Source organism: Protopterus annectens, chromosome 12.part0 (assembly GCF_019279795.1).
Source record: "Protopterus annectens isolate FY-2018-M chromosome 12.part0, PAN1.0, whole genome shotgun sequence".
Classification (NCBI taxonomy): Eukaryota; Metazoa; Chordata; order Ceratodontiformes; family Protopteridae; genus Protopterus; species Protopterus annectens.
This window is the reverse complement of record NC_056746.1, coordinates 1,059,146,649-1,059,171,724: the sequence shown is the minus strand read 5'-3', so window position 1 is coordinate 1,059,171,724 and position 25,076 is coordinate 1,059,146,649. Positions and strand designations below refer to the sequence as shown.

At 38.7% G+C, this 25,076-nt stretch overlaps 2 protein-coding genes across 5 annotated transcripts in view; one reads left to right on the top strand and one right to left on the bottom strand.

The window, feature by feature from the left end:
* Positions 1-15,206, bottom strand: part of RAB22A (RAB22A, member RAS oncogene family) — a 596,809-nt gene extending 581,603 nt beyond the window's left edge. The window contains exon 1 of the mRNA XM_044090072.1: positions 14,998-15,206. Within this exon, the coding sequence (XP_043946007.1) occupies positions 14,998-15,033 (36 nt within the window). The 5' untranslated portion in view covers positions 15,034-15,206. The remainder of the gene's footprint in view (positions 1-14,997) is intronic.
* An 88-nt stretch (positions 15,207-15,294) lies between these two features.
* The window catches only part of LOC122816964 (serine/threonine-protein phosphatase 4 regulatory subunit 1-like), a 1,601,647-nt gene continuing 1,591,865 nt past the window's right edge, over positions 15,295-25,076 (top strand). For 2 of the 4 annotated variants that reach the window (XM_044090067.1, XM_044090066.1), the window contains exons 1-2: positions 15,296-15,438; positions 15,538-15,582. In XM_044090067.1, the coding sequence (XP_043946002.1) occupies positions 15,432-15,438; positions 15,538-15,582 (52 nt within the window). In that variant the 5' untranslated portion in view covers positions 15,296-15,431. Of the gene's footprint in view, positions 15,439-15,537; positions 15,583-25,076 lie in introns of those variants that run through there. The other 2 variants (XM_044090068.1, XM_044090069.1) reach the window with 2 other exon arrangements.

Here is a 25,076-nt window from a genome sequence, read left to right as displayed (position 1 = left end):
TGCAAACACATGGTGGACAAGCAGACTCTGCACAGAAGGCACCCCAGCCGAGAACTGAACCAGAGAACCTCTTGCCGAGAGGCGACAACATTAACCGCTGCACCTCTGCACCACCCAATTTGGAGTCAAGAGTAACATTACATTACAGCTCTTAATAGCAGAAATAAAACATTTCTGTTTTTTTTTTTTTTTTTTTTTTTTTTTAACAGTCCTCCTTTTATATCTTTCCCGTCACCTTTTCTCCACTGCCCACTCCCTTTTGAATTGCTCCACAGCATTTTTCTCCATCATCCATTTTAGTAGTGCAAACCATTGGTCCACAACTCTACCAAAAATTCCCGTCACAGATCAGAGTGGTCCCTATAATCTACTGCCTGCGCTCCTCCCTCTCTCCGTTTAAGATGGGTTCGGTGAATGTGGCATCATTGACCATCAGTTTGTGTGCTGCCCTTGAGGTTTCTAACATTGTTGAAGAAGGTCTTATGGTTATTCACCTGGGAGGCTATCAACCTCAAAAGGCGGCTTTTTTCTTGACCTAATTAGCTCCCTTAGTTGTCTAGCTTAGAGAGAGAATTTATCTTAATAGGAATTACGCTTCCTGATTTTTGCCATAAACTTTTTCCCTTTTGTTGTATATCCTGTTTAAATTTGGGATGCCACCATGGCAATTGAGCTGGGGGCAGCCCTGAGCTGGCTTCTGGTAGATAACGTAGCTTCTGCATAGCCACTGACATAGTTGCATAGAGTTTCTGAGAGCAAGTCAGCATAGACTGCTGTGTTCTTGGGGTATGGAGAGGCACTGAATTTTGACAGTCCCTTAAAGAACTCTTGAAGGCAAATTACCTTTTAACTGTTACTGGTTTTAAAATGGGATTATGGAGTGGATTTGGATTTCAAATGGTCAGTCCTTACCAGGGAGGATGAAACAGGGGTGCGGCACTGATCCATATTTGTTAGCATAACGTCCAGTATGCTGGAGCCTCTAGTGGGCATATTCAGTACATGGTCAAGGGTGTTATACAGAGTGCAGGAACCTCTATCCTGTAGATTTGAGGCCATGTAGGATGCCAAGTCTATAGGAAGGCAATTAAAGTCTCCCATGAGTAGAGTGTTAGGTTGGATGTTAAGTGTTTCCATTAGGTCCAAGTATGCACTGTGAGCTTCTTGCGACATGGAGGAGGACCTGTAACTGGCTAGGATATGATACAGGATTTTACCTATGGTGATCTGCACGTGGAGGAACTCCAGCACGTCATCCTGTTTAACCATCCTAGAAGAATCCTTGCTATTTATGTATATTGAGACACATCCACTTTTAGCTGCACAGACAAGGGCTACTGGTCTACAAGTGTGGAAGGCACAAGCTTACAAAACATAAGCTTTGGTCACAAGGCAATTATATCCCAAATTAAAAATGAAACAGTTTTGCATTTAGCAGCTTAGAGCCTTATCCTGCAATAAGCCATTTCCAGTACTGAAGGTACAGGGTCCGATACCTTCCACCTCCATTTATTTACTGTGCGACACTGAACAAGTGACCTAACCAGGCAGTGTTCCCATGAACCAGGTGTCTACTGGGTTTACCTGTTTAACAAAGGAAAAAAATAAATTACCGAACATATACAAATCAAGGATTTTTCATGCAACAGTAAAGAGACACTTCATAGACTGTCAAGGACCCTAAAGTGCAGACCGTTACCCAGTCATAGTGCTATAGTAATGTTTGCTTAATGCTATATGGCCTAACCTGGAATTTTACTTCTCTCTCCCTCAATTCCTTTCCTTGCACAAGGCCAGAGAAAAAAAATTCTAAAAGAACAGAGTCTTGTTTCAATGTGCCATACACAGAATCAGAAGAAAGCACAGCTGACATCTAAAGCCTTTAGCAATGAACTGTGCACCATCACGAGTTTTGCAACCTTGCTTTCTGTAAGATTACAAAGACTCAGCACAGTTATGGAAATGTCAGATATCCACTATAAAACAATGAAGAATACCATATTCTTCACAGAAAAGGTCATTTTGTTGTGAAATAAACTTCCACCTTACATACAGAAATTACCCTCTCAAAAAATTTAAGGAAATCAGACCTCCTTAAAGAGGAATTTAGATTGTTTTACATTTAAAAAAATGGTTTTGTGAGTTTGTGCTCCATACATAGCAGTATTACACACACACACACACACACACACACACACACACACACACACACACACACACACACACAGTTTATTTACTAGTGTACCAACAAGACATGACCTAATCCCATCCATTGTTAGCTACAGTGGTGTATAGGACAACAAACCAGGTGACTAGATTAGATTTGCTTTGCAAGCCAATAAAGACAGGAAGGCGCAAACAGCCTGACAGACAGCATACCTGGTCACATACTGTAACAATATCTTAAGAAGAGGGGCTGTTAAGCAAACTTCCTACCCAAGAGTGGACACTAAGCTCACCAACACACTGCCTGATGGTGTGGTAGCCTTCAACACTCAGCTAGGCAAAATGTTCACTTGCATACAGAGTGCAATAAGAATCTCCACAGTAAAGTTGCTTGGGGAGGTTAGGCCATGATAAAACACCTTCATTGCAGAGATACTAACTAAGCCATAATACACCTTCACAATTGCTTAAATGGATTATCCACTTTGGACAGCACTCCCATTTGCACTTGGGAGGAATACATGGGATGTGTGAATGGGTGAAGGCTATTTTGCCAACAGGCATATGGGGGGGGGGGGGCAAAATACATTATCTAATGTAACCATATAGTATCACGTCATCTTTCCTTTCGCCTTCTTCAGAAGCATTCTCTTTTTGCACTAAACACTTCAAAATCACTTTCATCATCCACTGCCAGCGGTTGCAACTCACAGTAACAGGTTATAGACTACAGAGCTCAGTGGGAAGCCCTCATGTCCTTAATCTGTCTGCAGCATTTTTTTACCATTTGCTCCGAGCCCTTTCACATACACATTCCATTGGACAGAAACTTGCACCACAACGATCCTGCAGTGGATTAAGTGGGTAATAAAAAAAAAAAAAAAAAATGGACAAGGCAGCTCAATGGCTGTAAAAGTTGCGCGACTAACAAGTTTTAGGATTCACTGCTGACCTCTACTTCTGCATGTGTGGAGTATGCATATTCAAATGCATCTTTTCTAGTGGACTCCCCAATGCACATAAGTAACCTACCCCCCTCATTTTTTAAGCCAGCCAGGCAACTTTCACTTACTGATGCCTGCTCCATTAAGCCATAGAGATATCTTACACTGTTGTGAGATGTGCAATATGGTTATATATAAAATTCTGTATTTATATAAAGAGGTTTATATGGTATTTTCATAGAGTCATAGATGTTTACTAGGCCAACAACCACAAGGGCCTTTTTAAGCCTAACCAAGCATCCCAAATCTCTGACAAGTTCTGATACCCTTGATAAGTGTAAGCATGGGCCTGGGAGATTAACCATTTACAGATTACCTTTATCCATTAGAGACTTAGGTGCCAAACCAGGGATGAATTGAATTTCCGGTTTCCCATCCAAGTTGCACTTGAATTGGGTTAAGGAGGAACTTTGCTTCACATGGACGGGGAGCCTGTTCCCTAGACGAGGTAGTCTCTGGGATACAAATAGGACCTGCTGGAGAGAGAGGTATGTATCACAGGAAAAGTTTAGGTCTTTAAAATGGGTAATTCTGGTGCCGTTTGTTTTGTGGATATGCAGGATGTCCAGAGTGGGGATCTGACAATGCCCTGTATGCCAGGCATAGATCTCCCCTCAAAAGCCTGTAGGAGACAGAATACAAGTATAGGGCCTTGAGGCGGTATTACTTACGCCTTATATTCTTTAAGTGAGGAACGTCTGTGGACGTTCCAATTGTTGGATATGCCTCATTAGGTACATACCAAAAGGGGCACTGTACTCTATGACAGGTCTAAGTGCTGAATACAGTAGAACAATATCTTCCTTGAACTTGGATGCCACACCTTTGTTTATAAGTTACGCAACATAGAAAGACTTCCTCAGCACTGTAGACGCGTGATTATCAAAGGCTAGATTACTATCTGTGTGTGTCCCCAAGTCCCTGACTACTGGGTCAACTCTAAAATGAGTGTTGTCAATATGATAGCTACCAGGGGATGTACGACTTCCTAAAGGATACTACTATGCATTTCCTTCTAGTCCATGGCTCGGACACCAGTTGTTTGTCTATGTCAGCCCCTCCTGGAGAACATCTGTGTCACAACGGGACTCAATGACAGCTCCTAATTTGCAATCATATGCAAAATGTAGTCAGCCAGTGACCCATGACATTTGCCTTGACTTCTATGAAGTAAATGCCAAAAAGTAGCGGTTCAATGACTGTTCCCTCAAAGACTCCTCTTGTGACTGATCTCTTTGTAGAGGTGCACTCCTCAAATTCTAACCTCATGGCCCTGTCTGTGAGCCAGCTGGCTATCCATCAGGTGATATGTGGGTTTGTACCCAACCTCTTGAGTTGGTCAATAAGTGGGGTACTGTGTCAAATGCCTTGGACAGGTCAACGCAGACAGTGTGAACCACTTTGCCCTCATCCATTGCTTTGGTGACTTTCTCAAAGAAATCCCACCAGGTTGAGTAGGCTTCATCTGTCCTTAATGAAAGCAAACTGGGTTTGGTCCAATGTCTGGAGGTTTACTATTATCTCTGATCATCTCCATGAGATTTCTTTCCATGGCTTTACATACAAGACTAGCAAGACGTATGGGTCTGTAGTTTCCAGGGCCTGTAGATGGCCCACCTTTGTGCAGAGGACTGACTGTTGCCTCTCTCTATTTAGGAGGCAAAAAGCCTGTTTAGAAGCTAAATAGTAATTCTACAGTCCCCGATATATCATGTTTCATGCTACTGAGAAGGCATCCTGGGATATTGTCTGGGTCCACTGATGCAGTGTTCTTTGTCTTAGAGAGCATTAAAGACCTGTTCCCTAATGATATTAGGGGGAGGTATATTTGCTGAGGGAAGGTTGGGGGGGGGGGGGGGAGGACTAATGTTGGAGTTGAATTTATCAGCCAGGAGGTTTGCTATATCTTCTGGCTCAGTATAGGTGGCTCCATTTACAAAGAGTTGGGCACACAATTGTGTATTGCCTTTCAGATTGTGAATGCTTTGAGGTTGTCCTTGGCCTGGGAGGCCAAAGTTACCTCACATTTAACTTTGGTAGACTATTTGCCCTCTTAGTTGTTTGTGAATGCTTTGAGGTTGTCCTTGGCCTGGGAGGCCAAAGTTACCTCACATTTAACTTTGGTAGACTATTTGCCCTCTTAGTTGTTTGTTTAGTTTGAGGAGAGTTCTTTTATCCTGCTGGGGTGCTGCACCTTCTAATTTTTGCCATGATTTTCTTCCTCCGGTTATACAGCCAACTGATTTTAGTGATTCCACCAGGATGGCTTGTTTTGAGTTAGTTCTGTACTTCTTCCTGGTGGGTACAACTGCCTCTATGCAGTTATTAACATGCTTGTACATGGACTATGTGAACAGTTCTGCATAGGTAGAAGTGTTCAGGGTTTATGGGAGCGTGAAGTTTTGCCAGGTTCTCATTTAATAGCAGGAGGTTAGGCTTACAATAGTTCCTGAATACTCCAGATTTAGCTGGGGGTCAATAAAACTTCAAAAGGAGACCATTTTATGGTAGGACCTTACCAGGGAAGACATTACAGTCTGGGATAAGCAATCTCCCATGTTAATGGAGGACTAGATCCAGTATGGCTGAACCCACCTGGTTGGTGTATTGACTATCTGGTCCAGGGAGTTTGTGTTTACAAAAAACAGGAATCTCTCTGCATGTACGTTTAGTGTTGTATAGGATTCCCAGTTAGTAGTGGGGTAATTAAAGTCATGCATGAATATGGTATTTGGTTGGATGATTAAGTGTTTCTAATAAATGGTATACGTTTCCTGGGTCATACAGGGGGACCTATAGCTTGCAAGAAGTGGGACTGGATTTTACCTATGGTTATTTGAACATGGAGCAGCTCGAGTGCATTGTCCTGTTTGACCAGACTTAAAAAAGTTTATTTATTTTTTTAGTCCCTGTCTGTGAAGTAGCTGGCCTAAATTTGTGGAAGGCATTATAACCTTGCACTGTTACATACATACAAATATTTCAAGCATGGGCATTAATGCTCTTGTAGCTTGCCAATATACCAAAACACTTGTTCCCATCAGTATCCAGGCTGTTCTCAAAAATATCTAAACTAGTACTTGCTTTAATGTCATTTGGTAGTCTGTTCCATGCATCAGCTACTCTATCAGGGAACCAGTTAATACACTTCTCATTTCTATAGAACATTCTACATAAGTTGTCTGATGATTCTCTAGTACTTTTTGTTAACCCCAAACATTCCCAGAGGTAGTTGCCACTAACGTCCTATACACCTGAACAAGATCTCCTCTTCGGTATCTATAAGAGACACTATACAAGTTCAGATATTTTAGTCTTTCATAACTTAAATTTTCACATCCATGGATGCCCTTGGTATATTTCCATTGTACTCTTTCCAGTTTATTCATGCGTATTTTCTTATACGGTTTCCATATTGTTATTCCATAAAGTTCTCAAATTCGGGTCTAATGCAACTAACAAAACAACTTTATTATTTTTGATTTCCTACACTTCTATCTTTTTATACAACATATAGTTCTAGAACTATTAACCAACTGGTTGACATGATTAGAAAAACTCATAGCTGAATCTACCCATATATCCAGGTCCTTAAATGAGTCTAGAGTTTCAAATCACTGTATGCTGTATTAAATATTCACTTTTCATTTTGTGCCTACCAAATCTCATGTACTTAGTTTTTAATGTATTTATCAGTATATTATTCTCTTGTGCGCAAATGGTCAATTTAGTAAAGTTAAGGACCTAGGACAGATGTCTGTGGAACACACTGCCTGTAACCAAGAATTTCACCTGTCCAGTTGTATGATACTTGCCATGTTCTATTTGCAAGTCATACAGCTATCCATCTTATCAAGATTACAGCAATACCTAGTTGTACCAATGTACTGATCAGTGATGTAATTTATTCAGCATTTAAACAGTCATACATCACAACACAATTTTTCGTTTATAGCTATTATATTGTTATAAACATCATGTTACAGGTGGGAATAGACCTGTTTTTAAACATATGCATGTTGATATATGATTTCAAGTCCCAACCTGTCCGGCTCTGACAATAACGTATCCAATATTACCTCCTCCATTATTTTTCCACAACATGAAGATAGACTTAAAGGTCTGTATAACTCTGGGTTTGTCCTACGCACCTTTCCCTTAAAAATGACTTAAGCGCATGTCTCCAATCTTGAGGAATCTCCCCATATTTATATGACTTGGTGAATAATGGATATAATGATACTGTTAAGTTCTTGCTGAAGTGTTGTCAGGTCATTGTTACTAATTCCATCTACTGCCTGCGCTTTGTTTGGATCCAGTTTGCACAGTTCTTTAGCAATATAATTTAATTTGATTCCAGTATCTGGGGATACCTGGTTGTCACTAGGACAACTTACCACCCCTTATGTGGATCCAAACTGCTTTGCATAAGATTTTGTAAATATAGGGTCCAACCTAACAGTCTCATACTGGGCAACTTCAACTACCCCTCCATTAACCGGGAAAACTACTCATTTTACCAATACACTTGCCCAACGTTTCCTGGAATTCATTAATTCCAATGCCTTGGACCAGCTCATTCTTACCCCCACTCGAGGTAGCAACATCCTTGACCTGGTCATTACTAACATGGGTGACAGTTGCTCTGTACCAATAGTCAACTCCTCCCTGGTTAGAGCAGACCACAAACTAGTCACCTTGGAAATCCACCCCCCCCCCCAACTGCAAAAGTTGCCACCATGAAAAACTTCTCCAAAGCTAACTTTGGGCTCCTAAAAAGAGGTGGCCAACTTCACTGCACCCATGCAATTGGAGAACAGCTGCATGACCGTCGAATCATACACTAATGCCCTGTATGAACACATACACAAATGCATGGATCTCACCATACCAAATAGAACAAAGACGTTCTCCTCCAAAAAAAGGAAGCCAATCTGGTGGTCCCCTGCCATAAACTCTACAACAGGGAGGAGGAAACTGATGAGAAATAAGGTGAAGTCCCAAGACCGGAAAAACTCCCTTAGCCTCAATAAAAAGTAGAGATCCCTTATCAAATCCTCTAAAGCTAGCTATGAGAACATAATTGCAGCAGATAGTAAAGACAACCACAAGGCCTTCTATAGTTATGTAAAGAATCTCCACGGCAATTCCCAGATTTGCTCGGAGCTGTTGCACAATGGCACCTCCTATACCGAGCCAACAGATTCAGTACCAACTTTACTCTGCTCTCCCCCACCAAAGGGCCAATCACAAACACCAGTAGATTGCCAGGCACCCAGCATTACTGCTGCACAGGTTAAAACAGCACTGTCAGAGGCCAATACAGCTTTTGTGGGACCCGACAATATCCCTGGCTGTGTTCTACATGAACTACAGAGTGAACTGGCACCTCACCTGTGTGCCCTGTTCAATCACAGCCTCACCTCAGGCTTTGTCCCTACCAAATGCCGCACTGTTACAGTCATCCCTCTCCACAAAGGAGGACTGCCTACAGACCCTGGGAACTATCGCCCCATTAGCCTGACAAGTCTGATATGTAAAGCAAAGGAACGCATCATCATGGACCTAATAAACAAAGATATAGGGAACCTCCAAACTCTGGATCCCACACAGTTTAGTTTTGTGAAAGGTAGATCATGCCTGCTCAACCTGGTCGACTTCGAGTCAGTCACCAGAGCTGTAGATGAAGGCAAGGTGGTTCATACAGCCTACCTTGATCTGGCCAAGGCCTCTGATACCATCCCCCACTCAGGAATAATAGATACACTCAATAAGCTAGGCATCAACCCCTATATCACTAGGTGGGTTGCAAACTGGCTCACAGATGGAACCCACATTGTGAAAGTAGCTGACTCCAAGTCAGACTGTCGACCAGTCATGAGTGGAGTCCGACAAGGTTTGGTCCTGGGTCCTCCCGTTTGGCATCTACTTCTCTGAAGTTCAGGCCAACACAAAGGGACTCTGGCTGTCAAAGTTCGCAGACAATTGCAAGTTGGGAGCCATAATTAACTCCCCAAGTGATGTTGACATCCTACAGAAAGGCCTCACTGAGACCAATGACTGGTATCAGAACCATGGCCTTAAGCTCAAAATGCCAAAAGTGTTGTAGTCATTCCCATTGGGAAAAAAAACTGTTCCCATGAATTACCACATTGATGGTAGTCCACTGAACACAGAAGGCATCATAAGAGGAGATCTGGGAACAGGTGGACAGCAACCTCTCTTGACCACCACATTGTCACTATGGTCAGAAAGTCCTATGTGGCACATTTACTAAGGGTTTTGCATCCAGGAAGAAAAAGAGGTCACCGTCTCCTCCCTCTACTCTTCCCTCATTAGGCCAGAGTACAATGCCCCATTTGGCATGTACCTCACTAGACACCTACAACTGGAGAGGCCGCAAAAATACCTCACAAAGGAGGATCTTAGACCTTAAACACTTGTCCTATATGGACAGACTCAAAACTCCAACTATTCTCTGCCTCATATCACTTAGAGGTGATCTCCGCTTGACTTACAAAGCCATGTCTGACCCAGCTCAGTTAGAAATGCTACATCAAAAGAAATCCCAATCCCTCCGCATTACATGCTCCAGAAACCTCATCCTCATTAACACAATCAACAAAACAAGCTGGAGGGACAGGCTCATAACCCAGAGACTGCCCATGCTATGGAACAGCCTTCCTATGCATGTCAAGCAGAACCTCACTGGCCCTCTTCAAGAGAAATCTTGATGAGTGGATGGGAAATAGAAAATTTGCCTTCTAGGGAGTGGAGTTTTTTGTTTAGACTCCTAGTATTGAGCAGTAATACCTTTATAGATTTTCTTGGTTTTGATTTGCTATGGCGGAAGTACTTTCAGTTTGGCATTGCCTAAAAAACGCACTATAGGGGATACGAGTGAATGTCACCAATGCTCTTTTGGCTTACCCTTAACCCATTAAGCTGTCTACTTAACAGATTATAACCATGACTTAATTGGACTTCAAGTGTAAAAGATTTAATCTTCTTTTGCAGAGAATTTATAACTGTATAATTCATCAGATGAGCAACTGAAACTACAACTGCAAGTGGTCAAAGGCAAGCTTTCTCAGATGATACGAGAATCGCACTTGGGTCTTGATAGATGTGCAAGAACAGTATTTAAAGCAGGGAAGTTGCAGCATCAAGAATGAGTTCGGGACAGGAATGTGATATAAAAGAAACTTGAGCGGGAGAGAGTTTATAAATATTTATTACTTGATAAAGGATCAACAATAAAACATGAAGTGTGTACAAAAAAAATCTCAACAAAGAAACCAAAATCAATACTGAAAACAGCACTGACACCCAAGAACAAAGACCAAGCTATAAACCAGTGTGCTCTTAATTTAACTTACAGTTTTTGGGGTGATTAGCCCCAAAATGTACTGGACCAGTTGGACAAAAGGTATTGGACCAGGTGGACAGAAAGTGAGAAAAATGCTTCAAGCTTATAAAAAAACAAAATGCTGTGTACCAAGATTATATATTCCTCATTCTGAAGGCGGTATGAGCCTCCTCAAAACTGATTATATGTACACATTTGCAACCGTAGGACTGCATATACATCTGTTGAACTCACCAGATCCAAACCAAACAGGCAAATATAAGACGACTTCCCTGCTTAGTTTAGCAGAAGCACAGTGTCAAGTGGGAATGGAAAACAAATAGCAACTGAATGTGCCAAAATAAGTTACATATTTATATATGCTACAGATACACTCAACTCCGCAGGAGCTGCAGAAAGTCTAGTCTGGGCATGTTGCAGGTGCTGTGAAGAGCACATTTTGCTAACAATCAGATAAACAATTTCACAAACTTTAATTATACTTTGACATAGGAATACAGTACATTTCCATCATGGTATCAGAAACTCAAAAAGGCAGAAAAATTTAGAGTTATTTACAAGAAGTTTCACTTATTCAGCATCACATCTTCCCTATCTTTGTTGAGTGCCTTCCTTTCTCTTTAGTATTCGTAAGTGCACTTCTTACTTGCTATTTTCTTTGGCATCGTGGCTCGGGTTATCGATAGAAATGGTCCCTGGACCAGTTAATTTACCTGGTTAAAGTATTTACTTAAGCACATTATGAATGTATGAATGAACAAACAGACAAGGTATTCTTCATGTGTGCAAAAAAGGCTCAGACATCAACATACTACAGCTCAAAGACCATACTAAGTAGACATCAAGTTTAAAAAAACCCTTCAGCCACACTATAATATACATCAATTCTTGTGGGAAAGTATTCTCTACTGATGTCCAGGATGATTGCAGAGAGGATGGAAAGTATGGCTTGAACCATGGCACCTCTACTCAACCCTCTTTGAATTTCAAGGAGGATTTTTTTTTCTTCTTTTACAAATCCCTGTACCTGAATACTGCCATGACACTGACATGTATTTTGAATGGTTTCAACTTCAAACCACTGAAAGAATACAGTCATCTGGTCATGTAGAGAGTTCTAAAAGCCTTGAAACACTAATAGGCAAGCCAAATGTTCCCTCCCAAAAAGTAAGGTTAGTAAATAATGAAGTCAAGTCTTGGTTTGTTCAAAGAAAGCCATGTACAGGTCCTAAAGTAATTCCAGAGATCCTTCTTGCATCTGCCAAGCAACAACTATCATTAGATAACCCCCCAACCATACTTTGCCAGTGCTTCCAGTCCATCACAAATTTAAAATGCGTCCTGCCCATCGACTACCAAGAATTGCCACTAGAAAATATGGAACACATAGTATAAGCTTCAGTGTATAAATCCACTATCTCCCAGTACAGCTTTCTACATTCAACTTGTATCATATAGGCTACTAAAGCAAATGTGCACTGCATTTTTTCCCCATTTTCTTTAATTAAATACAGTGCAAAATTAGACTTGCATACTACATCTTCAACACCTCTACACATTACTGTCTACTAACAGTTTAGCACAAGCTTACTAGGCATTCTTTCAGGTACTCCATCTTTATCAAATTACAATGGAGAGTTAGTCAACTACTAATTTCGGTTTTGGTGATTAAACTTCATTAATGCATCAGTTAGGGAAGCTGCGATCCACCCAAACACCACAATTCTTAGTAACATTTAAACCTCAAAACTCTTAGCAACCACCAATATAAACATCACCTTGGTCTGCAGAACAAACACAGGGTGATTAAATGGCACAGCTTTCTTGGAAAATCTCATTAGTAAAGAGCCAGACAATACATACATACACATTCAATTTTAAACTTTACATATGTACATATAATACATATAATATACATAAAATGCACATATGTTCACAAATGTGTAACTGGGGCATAAACAAACATACACTCAATGCATACAAACATACCCCATGACTTAAGCAACTGTGCCATCTAAAACACATAATATGCTTCCAACATTTTTTAAATTCTCCCTTTCGGAGAAAGAAAAATGTGCCTGTACCCTAAAGATGAATGGCAATATTTTCGTCTCTTCCTGCATCTACTATTTTAATGCTCTACATCACTGAGAGGTCTTTGGGGCAGTGTGTTCACATAATCAAGGATTATGACATGCAGCCAAGAAAGATGAACTAGATCAATTCTCATCTCAACCCCTTCACTAATGAAACCTGCTGTTTTAACTCTTTACTATAAAACATTTCATTAAAAACACAACTATCTTTTTATTTTTCATTAAAGTAAAGAATTTTATATAAATTGTTGAAGATGTATTACTATTAATATTACTAGATATACAAAAAATCTTTGGCCTTTACATTGAATTTAAGGAAAGTTTAGGAGAGCGATGAAAACTGTGAAAAAACTGCAGATGTTATTTCCCAGTGGTCTTATGAAATGATTACCCAAGGACAGGACCTACACAGCCCTGCCCAATGCCACTCCTTGTCAAGGGCAACTTGGTTACGATAAACATACAAATCAATTATAAGCACAGCACACAGGCAAAGATGCAGTATACAAAATGCGTACAACTTAGAAACAACAGCATAACTCACATCCCATTCACAGAACAGGAACTTCTACAACTGTATCACTACCTGGGGACATTCATACCTCATACAGAAAACTTGTCTGACTGGGGGAGGGACAAAACGTGGGATAAGCTGTGGAGTAAACATGAAACTGATGCATTGAAAAGCAGCATTAAAAATTCAAGTTTATTTAAGGAGGATAAACAGTAAAGTCTGTAAACTGTTCTAAAGTCAGGTGGTACCAAGTAAACAGAGTAGGGCAGCAACAATGTTCCACTTTATGAGGAAAAATATCAAGAGACAAATTTCTATCCAAAAATACAAGACCAGTGTTTCCGACAGTAAACATTTATTTATTTTACCTTTGCTTACTGGGAAAGTCTAACTGGCAGGTTGCCCATTTTCAGTGGAGGCTTGGGGATAAAGCTTCACTAAAAACAGTATTGGTTATAGTAATACATTATAAAAAGTGTTTCCATATACACTGTAGCTGTACAACAGAAAGCTTGTATTAAATGCATTACAAAATTGTTTTCATACACAATTCACTTTGGTTACATTTGGTGGTATATAGCACAATTACACAGTGAACAGGATAAATTTCACTATACAAGGGACAGAGTTAGTAAGACAAAGTTTTGCCAAGCAATCATTCTACTTGGCTAACAAAGAGGCAGCTTCACAGAAGAGATTCTATAAAAACGCAGCACGCACAGTATTTGCTTTCGATTTGGTTATTTCTGTACAATATGTGAAAGTTAGTTTAGAACATGAATCTATTTAGATTCCTGAATTAAGCTACATTAAACACACTTCTAGCTTGCTCCTCACTTTACTATTTCAGCTTTGCACACAACTATCACTAGTCTGCAGAAACTGAATGCAACAGTTATTGTTGATCCACAACATTGATAACTGGTAGTCATTTCATAGTACATGTATTTGCTAATTTGTTGAGCACTATAAATTAACACCATAAAAGATTAGTTTTCACAGACTTGGACAAGCAGCAACATAAATCATAACTATAACAATATGAAGGTGGGCACATCATTCAGTCAGTATTTTGGGATTATACATACACTTTTAGACTTAGCTAAGCCCCTCAGGGGTAGAAAACGTCTGATGTGTGTACCACATTTCATGGTAATCATCACTGGGGGGGAGTACAGCACACACAAAAACCGCTGCAACAGAAAACCTGAAGCAGTTAACTATTTAATAGAACAAGCATTAAGTTACTGAAGACAGTTACCTTTTTATTCAGTAACGATCTTTTTCTTCATATCTAAACCCAAAGAGATCTCCTACTTTGCAAATTATTTATTACACCACGTTTCTCCAGACTGGTCTAAACCCAACAGCCTAACACCTTGCCCTATTACAATCGAGCAGTTAAAACATTTTGGATTTATGTCAATCTGCTATTTACATTTTGGATTTATGTCAATCTGCTATTTTTACATTGCTGACACAGACACAATCAAATGCAGTTTAGAAAAAAAAACTACATAAAATGACCAGATTACGAACTTCTGAACAGAGCTCATCTAGATTTTTGCCCATTTGTTCGCTCCTCTGCTTTCAACCCACTTTACAACATACATTAGAACAAAAACTAAATTAAAAATTTACAAAAGAAGATTAACGGGGGTGGGGGGAAAGAAGCAAAGTCAAATTAGACATGCGGATAAATATGCCCGACGCCCATAGAAAATCTCAACAACAAAATGTGGAGTAATTACTTGATTAAATCATAATCTCAGATATGAAAATCACTGCTGCGGTTAAGAATTTAAACTAAAAAAATTGAAGAACATAAATGAAGAATAGTCCACTTACGCCAAGCAAGCAAACTTTCAGTTCTCTTAATGCCATGACTAAAAGACGGATGCTCACATCGCGGGAGTAGGTAATATCATAAATCAAATGACACCAACCCACACTCCTTAACCAAATTTTCTCTTAATTACTAAACATAATTAACACTTGGAAAGAACCCGATATCTGCTACACAATGTCCGCAAAATAAAATTAAATTCCGCCATCTTGAAAAAAAAAAAAAAACAACCCAAAACACATCACGTGATACAAACTCCAAACCCACCCCACCCCAGGCCGAACCGGTTACCGGCCTTCTTGCAGTAAATCGCCGGGTTACCGCTGAGACCTGGTGGTTCTGTAACAGTAAGGCAGTATTGGGAGATAGAAGTGCTTTCGAATGAGGAGGTTAATTTGAGGAAGTGACTCAAGCTCCTCCTTTTCCATATTTCAAGATGGCTGGTAAGGAGCTTTAGGTTTTCTTGGTCTACTTACATTTAACAACAAACTTTTTTTTTTTTGCTTCTAAATTTCATGTCATTTTGTTTCCCTTCAACTCAGGGATTCCTTTATATTTTGTTGAAACGCAGGATGACTTGGACGACTGTAAGTATGAGCCCACTAATTGTTTTTACCTGTCATTTGGTAATAGATTGCATTCTGAAGTGTCTCACTTCCCTTCTCCTTATTGTTGTAATGTTTATATAGTTCAAATAATCATGCAGTAAATTAATGGTTAGTAACTGATCCAGAAGAGTTTTGTGATTTTTATTTATGTACTTCCTTCGGAGAAATGTTATATGTTATGAGATAAGGCTTTATTTTCTAAATTATGACATGATTAATTTTGCTGTGGTCTGAGAGTTCTGACATCTTGGTAAAGTAGTTTAGTTTAAATGAGTTGACTTATGAAGTAAGTACGTAATATTTTTTACCTCGTTTAGTACATTAGTATTCTTTTTATGCTTGTAACTTTGTGCGGCATATGTAAACGAGATGACACTTTGAACCTGGTGATTTAACTATTTTAGATTCTATAGGCCTAGTAAATAGTGCGTGATTTGGTGGAATAATACTTTTAATGATGGCATAACTTAAAAAAAGTTTAGTGTGTTAAACTGGCCGAATGTGTCCTACAAAGTAATTTTGCTGAATTTGTGCGAGTTTTAACATAAACATAAGTACAGTAGGAGTGGATATGTACTCATGGGATTTTAACTTTTCACAGCGTATACATTTTTGAATGTATATCTTGACGTCTTTACCTTAAGCACATTATATTATTTTGTGAATGTTTAAGAATTGTGTAGGGGGGGGGGGTGATGTTTATTTTCTTGCAGTGATTTGGTGGACACTCGAAATGTTTTATTTGTGTGGAGATCATACAATAATTTGGGTAATTTAGTTATTATATTCCCTTAATCAGGATACCTGACTATATGCATACAAAAGGAAGCAGCTTGTATGCAGAATGTTAATATTTTATCCTACCGGGGTGGTTTGGCTGCATTATTAAAATGTAATTGATGTATTTGACAGATTACGGTGACAGAAATACTTTGGATGGTCTGCGTAGTTAATTTGGGGGAAAGGTGTGTGTATGTAAGAGTTTTGTGTATGCAAGAAAACTGTAGCCTACTGAGTTCTGTGTTATTCATTGTGAAATTATTTATTTATATTCACGAGTGTGATTAAACCAACAGATAAGTACTGTGAGTTACCGATTGCGATCCGTTTCGTATTTTACTAAAATTTGAATAACTAAAAAATTATTTTTCTAGGAAAACCAAAGCGTTGTAATGTTGTGTACGCATACCAATGTGGGGCTGTCCAGTTTGTTTACATTTGTATTTCCATGTTACTCTTCTGCGTGTCAGATGGGTGCGATTTTTAGTTGCACAAGTTAGCAACATAATTAGAATTAAGTGTTGAAAAAGAAAATTATTTTATAGTTGAGTATGTGGTATGATTCTTGTGCCGTTTATCTGAACATATATGATGAATGCAGTATTTTTATGCTTGTATTGCCTTATTCAGCAGGGAGAAACCTTGTCTTTTATTTACAACTCGTGCCCTTCTCGACAGTTACATTTGCCCGCTATCACTTTTAATCTTTCTGCCTGTTTAGCCATGATGACCAATGTGCAGTGCAATAATTCTCAACACTGTTAGTATTCAGGGACCTGTATTTGGAAAGGACCCTTTTAATCTTACTATGATGAATAACTAATGATCATTACTGAGTTGCCTAAAACTTTTAATTTTAAGAAAAATTTAACATATTTACAACGTATACAAAGGAAGCAATTCAACATCACATACTGTTGCACAGTATTAGGAATACATTGACTTGTCAAGGTAATGTTATGCAATTAACATATTAAGAGCCTTGCCTAAAACTTTTAAATGACTTAAGTCAACCCAAAACTGTGTGTGTCTCTTTTCCTTCTTTTGCTAGCACTTAATGTGGGATTTGTGTGTGTTTGAGGGTTGGGACTTGCCTATGGTTCTGGTTCAAGATGTACATGCAATTGCAGTTCTGCATGTTTTCCAAATTATTGAACAGCAATTTTTTTTTCTAGTTAGTTTTTGCTCCTTGTGCCTGCTTAGTATCAAGCCCCTTTCATCTGTCTACTTATTCATTCCCAGATGCTCTCTGAGTGCTGGTACAAATGCAGATTAGTGGATGGGCCTTCATCCACTCAACTGTGAAGGGTCGATACCTTTTTCCTTGGCCTTTCTTCTGGTCTAGCTGTCTGCCTGATATCCATGGACTCTGAAAATGGTGCCCCATTGCAAGTGCATGCCCTGTATATCTCCCTAATGTGATTGCTATATTATGCATAGTTTGGTTGTGAATGGCTTGGCCCGACTGCTGTATGGTTGGCATTCTGCCTCTGATAAGAGCTATTGTGCAGTTGTCTGGGCTGCCTTCCTCCCAAGATGGGTATGATGGTATCTGCTGTTGGCTCCCACCCTCCCACATGTGGCCCTCTAGTTGTCAGATTACTAGTTGAGCCTAGGTTGAGTGGGTTGCAGTCAGGTCAAAATTAATGTTTTATGAGGGGAAGGATCTGCAGTGTTAATAGAGTATGTTTATTTATATTCTGTGTTTATTGCCAGTAGTTGTCTGTCAAGCAGGTCACTAGTTACTTAGTGAGTCCAACACCTAGAAGTGTCACTTTGAATAGAAGCACCACTAGACATGCTTCATCATTTGCAAATTTACTGCAGTAAGAATCACAGATATGGCTCCCACAGATATGAATGCAAATCACTGTATCTCCATAATTGCAGATCCTTGTATATTAAGAGAGAGAAAATCCTTCACCCTAGATAGTTAAGTACAAAGAAAAGCTAATGTGCTCCAAAATGTTTTTCAGTCTTTTCTCAAATGTGTGTATTTATAGTTGCCCAAACCAAGGTCACTCTTCTCAGACCAAAGAAACTGTATCGTATTCGTTGGCAATATTGACATTGTTTAAATGGATTTAATCTAAGTAGTCACAAATAGGTTTGTTATTTAAAAAAAAAAGTTAATCTTGCAGTGTTGGTCTAATAAGCAATTTCTTTGCAAGGAGTAATATTTAAGTTTTAGAAGTAATACATAACTGTTCTAATGATAGGCGTATTATTTCTTGCAAATATTGTTGCTGCAAGTCCCACATCAAGGATTTGCAATAAAATTAACTGGTCCTTAACATCGCTGGCAACATAGTCTTACAAATGGTCTTGTTAAAAAAAAGTACGCTGCAGGGGATGCTACTTTTAAGCAGTGCTTGCATTTTATAACTCTTGCATACACATGGATACGAGTTAAGAATAAGAAAATTTTTACTTTTTTAATAAAGTAAACCAGAGCTAGCCTGTATTACTTAAGAATATAGTTAACTTGGCACAATTCCAACATTTGACATTGTGCTCCTGAAACATTTTGTGTATTTAAATGGCAGCAAGTGTTGAAAACTAGCAACCTTTTTTTTTACCAAGAAAGTCCGACTGGGAATTAAAACCCCTTTTCAGCAGATCCCTGGGGAGAAAAGCTTCATGGGTACAAATACCAAATTAGTATGACAATGTGCAAAATGTGTATTGAAGCAAAAGCTTCAGTAAAGTTATACATATTAAATGCGGAGTGCATTAACTGCACTATGTAGTACATTTTACATTAATATTATAGCCGAAACACTGAGACATTTACTAAACCTAAACAAAGCAATAGTCTTACAATGAAAACAGACTTGGCATTAAAGCTTCTCTACTTTTGAAACTCACATTCGATGAAACAGCATTGAAACCCACATTCAAAGAAAATGCATCTGGCCAGTGGCAGGTTATTTACCTTTGAAATGTTTTCAAGCAATAGGCTCCTTGCACACTGTTAGGGCCATGCAAAAGTTTTGATTTACCTGATTGTATTAATTATAATATATAATTGAATTATATCCCTTGTATTATATAGCAGCACTTTTGAGTGTCTCTGCCGAAGTAAAAGTTATCTGAATAATTCCACATTAAAGATATATGAAAATAATGATGTTGTTGCTAGAAAACTGTATATTTCAGTGTTTCATCTACAAATTCAGTGCCTGCTGCCGTCAAAGAATAAATTGCCTATGTTAAATTAAAAAAATGGTAAGCTGGTATATTGCAATAGAAAATGGATGGCAAGCTGAAAAACAGGTTCATAGTTATTAGGCATCTCATCCAAAGGAGGACATCCTCAGGACTGCAGCATACAAATGTACGTGCTATAGGAATAGAACCTCAAGCCTTTACATTAAGATGCAAGTATTCTACTTGTGGTGCTACTAACATAGCTTTAAAACTTTATACCACAATAGAGATACCATTTGCTAAACAAAACAGTTGCACATTGTAAATAGACTTGGCATGAGCAGCAATAAACTTTGCTTCCCTTAAAACTCGCAGTTCCTTGAAAATGCACTTGAATTCCACCTGCTAACTCTAACTTGGGCATTTCACTTTCTCTCTCACAAACATACCACACCCATCAAGGCCTCAACCTTAGTGCAAGAAATCTGGACAAAGCCTAAAATAAATAGGGACAGATTATAAATATGGCTCTCAAACTTAGAAAATTGCAAGAGTAACAGGATTTGTGTTAGTATGCATTTTTCTAAATGTCATCTAAAACTGAAATGTCTCATTATCTAGCAACTGCAATCCTTTTTAGGAGGAATATGGGGCAAAAATCTGGACATTATGCAAAAACCTGGACAGCTGAGGGGTATGCTACCTCCCTCTTGTATACACACACACACCCCAAATAATTCTGGTCAGACTTGAATTAGTTCTGGGAAGGTTACACTGAATGGCACTGTGCTTGATCTGAAGTGGGTGAAATCCTGGTAGCCAGTGATAACTGTGATCTGAAGCTCAGCAATGTGGAGCATTAAAGCATTTTTAGCAGAGCATTGTTTCATCACTACCTATTGTGTTTGCACATAAGCTGTAGTTATTTCAAACATTTGCCTTTTTTTGATTACTACAGAGTACATTTACCCACCAGAGCTGTTGTGTTTTGACTTCAAAGTGGAGCTTAACTAGTTGTTGCAGGGCTTGGCTTTTAAGTAAGGTAGCAATGCTTATTTACCATATACCATTAAAGCCACCCAACTACAAGTGTACTAACACAGAGACACTGCTATAAGACACTGGTCTCCAATAAAATGTAATGAGCTTCTGAAAATACTGTAATCCTGTCCTTTTATTACAAATATTGTCATATGCATTTCAATACCCAAGGCTTATACATTATCTAGTTATGTAAATATTCTCTGCATGGCAACAACAAAAAGGCTTTCAATGCTGGTAATTCTTTAACAATATGCTTACTAAAGCTTACTTGCATCTTAGAATCTCCGACAAGCTTACCTGATGTTCATTAAACCATGGCTACTTAAACAGAGCAACAGGGCACTGTGCAGCATGCAGTTCCTGAATAATAAGAAGCATAAATCAACAGTATAAAAATCTGATAGAAAACCAGAACATTCTGCAAAATCAAGGACAGATGAAAAGCCACGGTCATATTTGTGATCCACCTTGGATGGGGGAATACTCTGCACACTTACACTGCATAACTGTTCCTTGCCTTCCTTGGACACATCCAGAGCCACTACAATGGGGGGTGGGGTGCAATAAGTATGTCATAATTTGAAATGTCACAGTGATGGCTCTTGACACTCATACCTCTCAACTTCAGAGCAAGAAATCTGGACAAAGCCATACATAGAACTAGAAGTGGGACACAGGCCCAAAAATAAGGCCAATGTTTAAATATTGCTCTTATTAACTTAGATAATAGAACAGTAGTAGATCTTGCATTAGTACAAATTTTCTGAAGGGTATAAAATCTGAAACAAATGTCTGCCATTATTTTCTAACTTCAATCTTTAATGACTTGCCACTAATTTGCCAGAAAACCACAAGTTTATGAAAAATGGACCAAAATGTGATGCAAAAATACCTGTCAAAAAGGGACACCTTTTTAGTATTAACATTAACTTGAGCAGCTAACAGAATAAGAGCATCTACATGCATTTCTGAAATAAAAGTAATCTATAACTCTGATCATTACAGTTATATATAATTGTAAACCCTCCACATTTTCTTCCAAAATTGCCATTTTGGAGGAGGGATTATTAGAGGAGAGCAACATTTTGAGCCAAAATTGGGGACAATTGAGGGGTTTGGATATTCCTAATCTACAAAGTGATTTGCACGTACCTCTTAATGCAGGAAATATGGACAAGGCCAAATATATTGGGGGAACTACAAACACTACTAAAAATTGCTCTTGTATAAACTTAAGAGTCTTGCATTAGCGTGCATTTTTCTGAAGGTTATGATGTCTGAAACTCAGTGTGTCATTTAGTGATTTCATTCCTAAATGATTTGCTAGAAAACCACAGATTTTATGAGGAACAAACCAAAAATAAGAAGCAAATATCTATTAATTCTGCAAAGATATGGACAACTGAGAGGTATAGTTCAATCTGGGCTGTTTGCTACCCCCCCCTCACAAAATCATGGTCAAATGGAGCCCCCCCCCTGCATCCATTCCATTGTCCCATTCCTTGGTTATTTTGCCCCATTTACCATAAACACAGTAATGTGCACACTGCTTTACTTCTGCGATGATTTAGGATTTCATTTGAAAGTTTTATTTTGCATTTTACAGCACAAACCCTAATACATATCTGTTAAAAAAGCAATGCAGTCTCGCAATGAAAATAGACTAACATTAAAACTTCTCTGCCCTTGAAACAGCATTGAAACCCACATTCAAAGAAAATACATTTTGCCAGTGGCAGATAAATATTAACTCTGGGCTGTCTTCAAAATCATAGGCCCCTCGAACATAACATACACATGCTCTTTGATACACCTTCCTGACTGTATTACATTATATTCCTTGTACAATACAGTACAGTTGTTAGAGGGCATTTTAAATTTATTGTTTTGAACATTTTTCCAGTAAACAATGAAACAAAATGCATATACCAATGACAAAACTGCCCAATTCAGAACATTTCCATCATAAAAAGTCTACTCGACCTTCTATAGTCCACCAGTATCAGTAAAAATATGCACAATTTCTGAAGTAGTAAAATCCACATTAAAGAAATTTGTAACTAATAAAGAGGTTGCTGCTAGCAAACAACTTTATATGTCATTGTTTAATCTACAAATAAAGTGCCTGTTACCCTTTAAGAATAAATTGCCTTTGTTGCATGCAATAAAAAATGATAAGCTAGTAATACCACAATAGAGAATGGATAGCAAACTGATAACAGGTTTATAGTTACTAGGTATCTTTACCAAAATGACTGCAGCATCCACCCCCTTTACAACACAGTACAGTATCAGCAATGCCTCTACCTACTGTGGGAGTAGAACCCACAGCCTTCAGCATCAAAAGCAAGTACACTATCTGTTGTGCTATTAACAGTGCAAACAGGCTAAACATAAGCAGCACTAAACTTTTGCTCGCCTGCAGCTCTCAGCTCGTAAAATCTACTCGACACTCAGCTGTATCTCTGAACTTTGCAGCACAAGAAATCTGGAAAAAGCCAAAATTTATTGGGGGGGGGGGGCAAAAGGCCAAAAACCCAAAAACCAGGGACACATTTTAAACATTGCTTGTATAATGTTGGAAAGTTGCTAGAATAAAATGCTACGTTACCACCATACATTTCACTGCCACGTCTTGAACCCAGGGGACCCTGTGCAAAACAGTCAGAGCAACATACCACTACACAAATCAGCTGTTTTGTGAAAGAGGAAGACTGAAACTTAAATGGCTACCATTTAGTGAATTCAGTTCTCACCATAGCACAGCTGTCAACCTCTTAGCACAAAATACCTGAACAAAGCCAATAATGGGTGAATACAGCCCCCAAACATTCAGTGAATTCAGTTCTCACCATAGCTCTCAACCTCTTAGCAAAAAACACACGGACAAAGCCAGTAATGGGGGAATATAGCCCCCAAACATATTCAGTGAATTCAGTTCTTACCGTAGCTCTCAACCTTAGCACAAAACCAGGATGAAGCCAATAAATACCTGAACAAAGTCAATACTGGGTGAATACAGTCCCCAAACATATTCAGTGAATTCAGTTCTTTCCATAGCTCTCAACCTTAACACAAAACCTGGATGAAGCCAATAATGGGGGGGGGGATTTATTGTCATACAGGAGAGCTTCAAATAAATATTTCTTATTAGTAAGTACTATCTTGGGTGTTTATTTTAAACATATGTATTTCTACTCCTTCATGAATTTACAATGCATTTCTTGGAATACAGCACAATTTCCACTACAATTTCCCTGTGAGACAGATAACCCTTGAGCCACTGAAGGACTTTGAGAGGCCATAGAAGGAACGTTCATATATCAGTTTTTGGTGGCAAACAAATGTCAATAGCCTTTGACATGTAAAGGAATAGAGCAGAGTCCAGAGTGCCTGAGTTTCTATTTTGACTGACTGTGGCAGTAAAACTCGGAAGGGCAGAAGCAGCGTTATGGCTGTGTTAGGCAGAAGAAATTGCAGTCTAACACATTTCAGAAGCTGTGAATGAATGCATGTTTCCAGGACTTCTCATAGTGGAGGTAATATTGCTAGAGACCTGTAGTTTATCAGGTTAGTGGAAGTTTATGTACAGGTAAGCTCATAGATTTTTTTTCTCAGGATTTTGATACATAGATTTTTTTTTTTTGATAGAGCTATTTATGAGAATAGACGTGGGGTAAGCCGGTACATCTGCTGCTGTTTTGATGCATTCATAAGATAGCTGGTCAGAGGATGTAGCAGTAGTACATTTTAGACTACAGAGATTATTTTTGATGGTCAATGAGGAGACTAGTTTAAAAAAGGAAGGCTCAGAAGAGTGATTTCTTACTATATTTAGCTCATTTTCTAAGCATCCGAAATGTAGGTCAGCTGATTCTTTATTCTGTATCCAGGTTTTCTAGGCTTTATCTCTGCATGGATATTTTAAGTTTTTAGTTAGCTATGAAGCAGAGTTGGCTTGTACTGTTTTTGTTCTGAGTGGGATATGTTTATTAAGGATATAGAGAGAGAGAGAGCTTGTTACATTCTATGTCAGCATCTAGTTATAGTGTTTTTAAGGATGTCCCAGCTGCACCTGTGTAGAGTATTAATAAAAGCTTTTATTTGGAGGTTAGAGAGATTTTGCATGTTGTTAAAATGACGGTTCTAATGATATGGGTACTGAGTTCTGATTGCAAAGGTTGGAAATTGATTGAATAAGGTTGCAGGCAGTGCAATTGAAAAGCAAGTACAACTGCAAGTATTTTAATAATAGTAAAAATATGTATTACTGTGTACAATGTTAGTTCCTTTCTTAGGTAGTAGTATTAAAAAAATAGCAAGAAAAGACATAGCTATCATGCATTTAGTAGTAAATACACATATTTAATGGAATCTACTTTGATCCATTGATAAACCACTTAATCGCATTCCCAGTTCAGACAAACCTCACTTTAAGGAAAGCACTGACTGCCGACATCCTTTCCCTGAGAAAGGAACCACTTGGCCACCACGACAAA